The 7181-nt window shown below is 46.6% G+C and overlaps 1 protein-coding gene across 1 annotated transcript; it reads right to left on the bottom strand.

The window, feature by feature from the left end:
- Window positions 1-699: 699 nt before the first annotated feature.
- Window positions 700-1312, bottom strand: LOC111064812 (enhancer of rudimentary homolog). Its single transcript, XM_022352599.2, has one exon. The coding sequence runs from the start codon at window positions 1210-1212 to the stop codon at window positions 862-864; it is 351 nt and encodes a 116-aa protein (XP_022208291.1). The 5' UTR covers window positions 1213-1312; the 3' UTR covers window positions 700-861.
- Window positions 1313-7181: the final 5869 nt, after the last annotated feature.

Here is a 7181-nt window from a genome sequence, read left to right on the forward strand (position 1 = left end):
AATGGGAGAATGGTGGGTATCGGTGGTTGGGGCAAGGTGGGGTGGGGTGGGGGTGGGGTGGGGACATGGATGGAAAGCCAGTCAAATGGTCTTGTTAATTTCCATTTTTCTATGCAAATTCCGACTTCCTCGACACACACACACACACACACACACCGACAGTCGAAAATGGCAATAAATGCAACAAACAAACAAAACACAAAATTTGACTTGCCATAAAAATTGTAAATCCAAAAGAGATGGCGATACAAGAGGAAGAGAGTGCGAGTGCAAGAGCGAGAGGGAGGGGTGGTGCTGGTGCTGCTGCTGCTGTGGCAGTGGGCGTTTGTTAGGCAACCTCTGTGGGGGCATGGAAAATATGCCACAGACACATGACACAGAGACAGCAACAGCAACAGCAACGAACAACCAGGGAGAAAAGTCAACGTGCAAAAATAACAAACAACTGTCAAATGTCTGACAAACGAGACAAGGAAAGAGACACACAAACTTGCAACAAATGCAACAGCAATAGCAAGAGGAAGACAACCACCAGCCATCAACCCCCCAACCCCCAACCCCCAACCCCACTGCGTTGCGGTACAGGATGAAGGAGAGCAATGAGATAGAGAGAGGGAGAGAAATCAAGCCACAGAAACGGAGTTTAGCTTCGGGGGGTTTGGGCTTGCAGATCAATCAAATCATTGACAATCCTCACAATCAGATGTGTATTGTGTTTTATTTTTAAAATATACATATATATATAAATTGTTTATAATTAAAGTCTGTTGATTGTGCCGCTGCTGCTCTCCGCGAACTGTGTTTACACGTTATCCTTCGAAAGCGGAGGACCCAAACTCATGTGTGCCTCCAATGCTCCTCTCATTCTTTGTGTACATTTTCGGCTAGTTTCTTTTTCAAGACCTTCGAAGTGATGGACGTCCGGTGCAGCTTTGCATGTATCTGATCCTTGATCCAGTCCCTGTTGCGCGGCACGTACTCATTTGTGTCTCGCTGGTGCACCAGGCAGGTGATGTCCTTCAGCATGTCAATGAACTGAAACAATTCGGTAATGTCGTAGGTGATGATGCGCATTTTGGGATTTTCGCGCTTCAGAACTCCCTCGTAGGTCTTGCACACGCGCTCCATGCAATCGTCGATGCTCTGGAAACGGGAGTAAGTGCGCTTCTCCACACGCTCCCCGGGCTGGATCAGTAGAATTGTGCGTGGCATAGTTCTCGAGTATTAAATCTTTTTTTTTCTGGCGATATTTTGTTTAAGCTTTGTTCTAGATGATGTGGGGACGGGAACCTGAACGACAGAATGTCAGCAATGAACTTAGGTTCCAAGCCTGCTGGGTTTCGATATTTCATTTCCAATTTAAAGCCAGAACATGGCAAACTATGTATGTCGAATAGTCCTGTCATAGCTCCGAAAGAGTTGAGCTTCCTGAGTGCCAATACCTGTGGGATTATCAAAAAAAAGTCCAGAAATCCTTTAGAAAATCATGCACAAGGGGAATACCACATTCTGGATTAAGCAAAAGCAACAGATACACGGAGAAAGAGATAGAAAACAACACAAGAGAGCAACAAAGCCGCCAACTTTTTAATGGCTAAACTTTTGATGGCAACAAGTTTTCCCGTAACAGTTTATTTCAGTGTTAGGCTTGGATTTGATTTGATATACCCGAGGAAATGCAACCATTATCACTTTACGCATCGTATTAAACAATTTTCAGTTGATTTTATTACGTTTTTTATGCGTTTTATTTGATTTCTTTCCATTGAGCGAGCGAGTTGGCAGAAAGAGAGGAGGTGGAGGCAGAGCAATCAATGTGAATGCTCCAGCGGCAGCGAGAGTGCAAGAGTGGAGCTACAGTTAGGCGCAGAGTGGCACAGGCAGAGGCAGAGAGCGGGGCGACGCGACAGTCAGAGCGAAAAGTATGCAGACGAAAGAATGCTGAAATTGAAGAAGCGCGCACGCTGCAGTGGAGACTTGCATAACGAACTGTTTGTGGTGTGTGTGTGTGTGTGTGAGGCTGGAGCTGCGACCTGCGCACTGCTCTGCGCTACTGTGCTGCTGTACTTCTGCTGCTGACTGTCTGCTGCTGCTGCTGCTGCTGCTGCTGCTGCTGCTGCTGCTGCTGCTGTTATCAAACGGTTATTGCCAGTCAGTGGCTTCTGTTTGGCGTTTGGAATACCCTTTTTTGGGCTTGGGCATATTAGCACACTGTTAAAATTTTGTAAGGCGTGAAATTATTGAATAACTCTGATTGATTGATCAATTCCATTAATTAAAGCTAATTAGCTTGAATTTTGTTGAACTTTCAGTGGTGTTCCAGCCACTGCTATCGATGCCTTTTGATACTTGCAAGTGTATTTGTTATTCGTTATCTTGCTTTAAGCCTAATGCTGCTGTTATTGCATCGTCTGCCGCAATGTCTCCGCTTGGCAGACATCGTCTCCGTCGTCTGAATCTCCCGTCTACGTGTACGTCTCGCGTCTCCGTCGTGGTCTGGGCCCATGGCATGCGGTTGTCTACTTATGAGATGCCTGCCGCCACATTCAGCATGGAGGAGCACATGGGGGCATGGCATGTCATTTCTTGGCTTCGTCGAGCATCTGTGGCATTTCTCAAATTTGCTTTGCCATTGGTATTTCCCCACAATCCGCAATCTGCAATCCCATCCTCATTTTACTTTTGTGCTGCAGATTTATAATTGCCAAATGCCGATCGGTGTGAACCGAGGACACCGAATGCAAATCTCGGAATATATCACGTATACGTGGAGTTGGCCGACCAGCTGGTGAGAATCCACCACCCATTGATTGACTCTGATTGGGAATCCTACTGCCACCACCTTCCGCGCTCTGCCAAAACCCATAAATTATTTGAACGCTTCAACTTACGGAGGGTAGTAGTAGGAGTAGCAGCTTATGCTTATGCCTCTTTGAACAAAATGCAGCTCATTATTTGGATAAAAACGCGGCTGTCAAAATTGAATAGAGGGAAAAGCTAGGCCAGAAAAAGTACGAAATGAGCCACACGAAAAGGAAAAAAAAACACACACACAAAGAAAATACAATGGCAGGCAACAAGCCAGAGCCAGAGTCAGAGCCGCCAAAAAGCCAGAGATAGAGTTTGAGTTTGAGTTCGAGTTAGAGTTAGAGCCTGAACAACAGAGTTAGTCGTTTGGTCTATTAGTAGAGAGCCCCCAGAGCCCCCCCGCCTGGTGGATGGAACGACAGGCAGCAGCAGCAGCAGCAACGACGATGCTGCCGCATAATGAAAGCGAAAATTTAAATTTTTTGATACAATTTGCAATTTGGTTTTCCTCCGCGTTTGTTTTTTTTTTTTTGTATTTTTTTTTTTTCCTACTCCTACTCCATCATGCAGCGGGCGAGCGATCTCCAGGCGGCAGCCCGAGACTCCAGTCGACAACTCGACAAAGAAAACAATTCATCATGTTGTACATAGAGGAACCTTCCAGCAGTGCGGCAGTGGCTTGGTCAGGGGCAGGGGCAGGGAGGGGTGCTGCAGCAGATGGAGCTGCGGCTTCAATTTATGCGGCGCTTAAATCGATTGCTTTGCCACATTGCAGCAATTGGAGGAGGCTCCCTCTGCCGCGCTCTGCCCCCGCTCTGCCCCCCTCTGTTTATCCCTCTGCTCCTGAATGTACCCCCAACTGGGCCGCGAGATTTCGTTGTTGTCGCTGAACCGTAAAACTGAAATATGAAGCGTGGGGGGGGGGGAATGGGGTGACTGCGGTAAGTGGGTGATGGTTGCTGATGCTTTGCGGGTGGACAGTGCCTGGGACTGGAACTGGACTGCCGACTGCCGAGTGCTGCCGCCACCGCCGCTGCCTGCCTGCCGTTGAGTGACCGCACGGACCGCGAACCGACGAACAGGCGAACCGCGAAGATTGGACCACGGAACAGGCTCTTGCTTCATTAAGCTATTCATCCATCCATCCATCCATCTGTATGTTTGTTGGATTCCATTCGGTCCACTGCGATCGTGTTGTTTTATTTCGCTCTTAAATCTGCCGCTAACTAGATGTCGCAATTGAAAGTGAGCTGTCAAATATTGTCTTGTCTGTCCTGCCTGTCCCGTCTGTCTGTCCTGTCTGCCTGTGTGGGGGAGTACTGCAGTGGAGTGGATCATACAGCCTCATTATAATGAAGGAAAGGATTTTCAGATCGCTTGTTGCATTGCGAATTCACTTTGTGAACTGTTCAATGCGGAAGTGAAAAAGATCTGAAGAAGAGAATCGCTCCAAGAGAGCGTTAGAATCACTCAGCGATGATTTTGGCTTTAACCAAGAGTTAACAAAAGCATTCTGCTTGGGGAATTGACTGAATGGAATTATCTGCGAAAGAAAAGGCTCTGCCAAAGAACCAAAAGAATCTGTGAGCCATCTATATTTAATAAATACATACATATGTATATTCGCCTACCGTAGTACAGTTTCTGCATATTTAAATAGAAAAATCTGATTCATTGAAGATCACAAATAACCTTCTTTGATCGAAGCTTTCATCTATTTGTGAATCAAAGATCAGGTTCAACCAAAAAAAGAAGAAGCAAGAATGAATCAAAGATCAAGTTCAACCGAAGAGAATGCCACTCCGTTGCATACCTTTAGCAAATTTCAATTGAATGGCTCTTGAATGGAGTTATTTTCGCACAATTCTGATGGAGACGATCCTCAATCAAAGTTCAAGGTGATGCCAACGCCAAGGACATGGTCCGAGGCAGTTCCGGCTATAATTGTTTCGAGGGGCTCGCTCTCCTCGACCAAGAGACACTCCAAAAAGCCTCACTTCACTGTGGTTGGTGCTGGTCATGTGCAAATTTAATTACTGACTCAATGGTCCGGTCCGCTCGTTCGGCTGCTAAGGCCTGCGGCTAGACAAGCAATCGAAAACGAAAAAAAGTAACAAGCCACAAAGGCAAGCTCTGACGATTGCTAGAAGATGCGAATACCCATTGAAACCTGAAAACAGAACTTGAGGAAAGGTTTCAAAAGAGAAATTCTTGGGGCATAGAAAGTGGTGTCGTCTCGCCTCCAAATGTGCGCGTGCATCATCAAGATACCTTTTTTTTCCATCAAGGGGTATAGGGTACAACCGAAATCTTTGACTGGAAACACGACAGATCTGTTGTTTTGGGGTAGCTGCCACTACGGCACCTCTGGCCGGGTCTGCCGCTCATAATTGTTAATAATAATTTATGCTAATTTTTTGTTTAGCACCTTTTCAGCTTACGCTTAGGTTTCACCGATTTATAATGTTTTCTGATTTGTAAGACAAACACCGGAGACAAAAACACAGCCACAGACCGAGACGGCGACCGGAGACCGGAGACCCCAAAGGGGCTGCTGGCGAATTCTGCCTGTTGGGAATGTGGCCAGCACTTTTTGGCCAGAAGAAACGTGTTTTCTAACAAAGGCCGCGGCTTAATGGGTCGACAAATACAAGCCGTAATAAATAAATAATAAAAAGAAAATGCCCAAAAAATGTGTGCATGTGCGTGTGTGTGTGTGTGTATGCGACACTTGATCTGTGGATGGGAATCGCCTCGGGATGGTGAATCGTGTTTATATGTGGGCGATGATCTCACCGTCAGAGCCATTTAATTGGCTTCAAGCTCGAACCTCACCGAACCTCGGAACCCTGAAATTCGTTTGGCCCTATGTGGCCGCCAGCACCATCTCCATCTCCCCACCTCCGCATGTCTCTGGCCGCTTTCTGTTGACCGAATTCGGAAGATGAATGTGCCACAAATGCATGTAGAGCGATAGACAGACAGACAGACGGACAGAAAGAAAGACTGAAATTACAATATAAATCTCCCCAGCGTCAGGGCCATAAAAATCAAGCTATCGCGTAATTTGATTAAATTCGTAATTGTTTTATGCAAATTTGACGCAGGTCTGACGCATCGAACGACGAAAAAAAATGGGCACTGGCACTTAATTTCTATGGAAAATATGCGGAAACCCCAATGCAATGCATATTTACATTTGCATTAGAATTCTGATTGAATGGCATACATGGCGTATGCGCAATTATGGCTCTCACTGTCTCTGACATTTCCTAGACGGCACCACAGCCAGCCAGCCAGCTCCTCCAGCCCCGTCCCCCTCCTTAAAGGTTCGGTGGCCAAAAGCTCTGCTGCCCAAACTTCAACCTCATAATTTCTAGATCTTATTTAATTAACCCATTTATAGTCATTTGTACATCCGGCGATTTGGCAGTTCGGCAATTCGGCAATTCGTGGAGGAAATGACTTTAAAATGCCGCTACTGAGATTGAAAATCCCAAAGGCCCCAAAATGTGTCTCTGGCATTGCGAAAAACAAAGCAAATATCATGGACACATGGCTACAGTAAATCCTCAGACATCAGAACGTTTTGTATACTTGTTTTGTTATATTCCATGGAATACCATTTATGGGAGTTCTTATTATATGACAAGCTTTAATTTCTGTACATATATTTTCAAATAAATGTGGCAGCGCTAATTTCCGAGAGATCCCTGTAGAACTACCACAAAAAAAAAATCAGCTGCCGCCACATGGCTTACGGTTAATGGTAATGATATGACTCTGATGATGTTATTAGGAGCACTACGAGACTCTCTGACGACAGCAGCAGATCGCAGAGCAGCCTCAGCGCCACAGTCTGAGTCTCAGTCTAACTTCAGTTGTTTTTTTTTTTTCGTTTTTTGTAGCCCCTAATTGATTTTATAAGCAAGGTTTTAATGCCGCTTCTCTGTTTTTGTCGTTTCAGGTGCGCAAAGTCTCCAAACTCTCCAAAAGCGCGCTCTCGCTCGCTCTCTGGGAGCCACTCTGCCGAAAGTGTGCAAAATGCTGCCAGCAGCAACAGCAGCAGCAGCAGCAGCAGCAGCAATGAATGCAAATGCCACTTGCGCAGCCGAAACGGCGCTCGTGTTCGGGCTCGTGCTCGTGTGAGAGAGTGGAGAGTGGGAGCAACCGACCCCAGCCGACCGACCGACCGAGCGACCGACCGACCACCGACCTGCCTGCCTGCCTGGTCGGCTGGCGCCGCGAGTGGAGTCTGTTTTTGTCGCTCGATTCGTACGGTTCGTGTCTGCTCTGCGCTGCGCTGCGCTGCTCCGCAAATACAATTTTCTTACGTGGAGTGTGCCCTGCGCGCATGCGTCGCGTTCGAAGCT

This window comes from Drosophila obscura, unplaced genomic scaffold (genome assembly GCF_018151105.1).
Source record: "Drosophila obscura isolate BZ-5 IFL unplaced genomic scaffold, ASM1815110v1 contig_208, whole genome shotgun sequence".
In the NCBI taxonomy this organism is placed as follows: domain Eukaryota; kingdom Metazoa; phylum Arthropoda; class Insecta; order Diptera; family Drosophilidae; genus Drosophila; species Drosophila obscura.

Coding starts and splice junctions, on each gene's coding strand:
- LOC111064812 (XM_022352599.2), bottom strand. CDS start 1,212: ATGCCACGCACAATTCTACTGATCCAGCCCGGGGAGCGTGTGGAGAAG.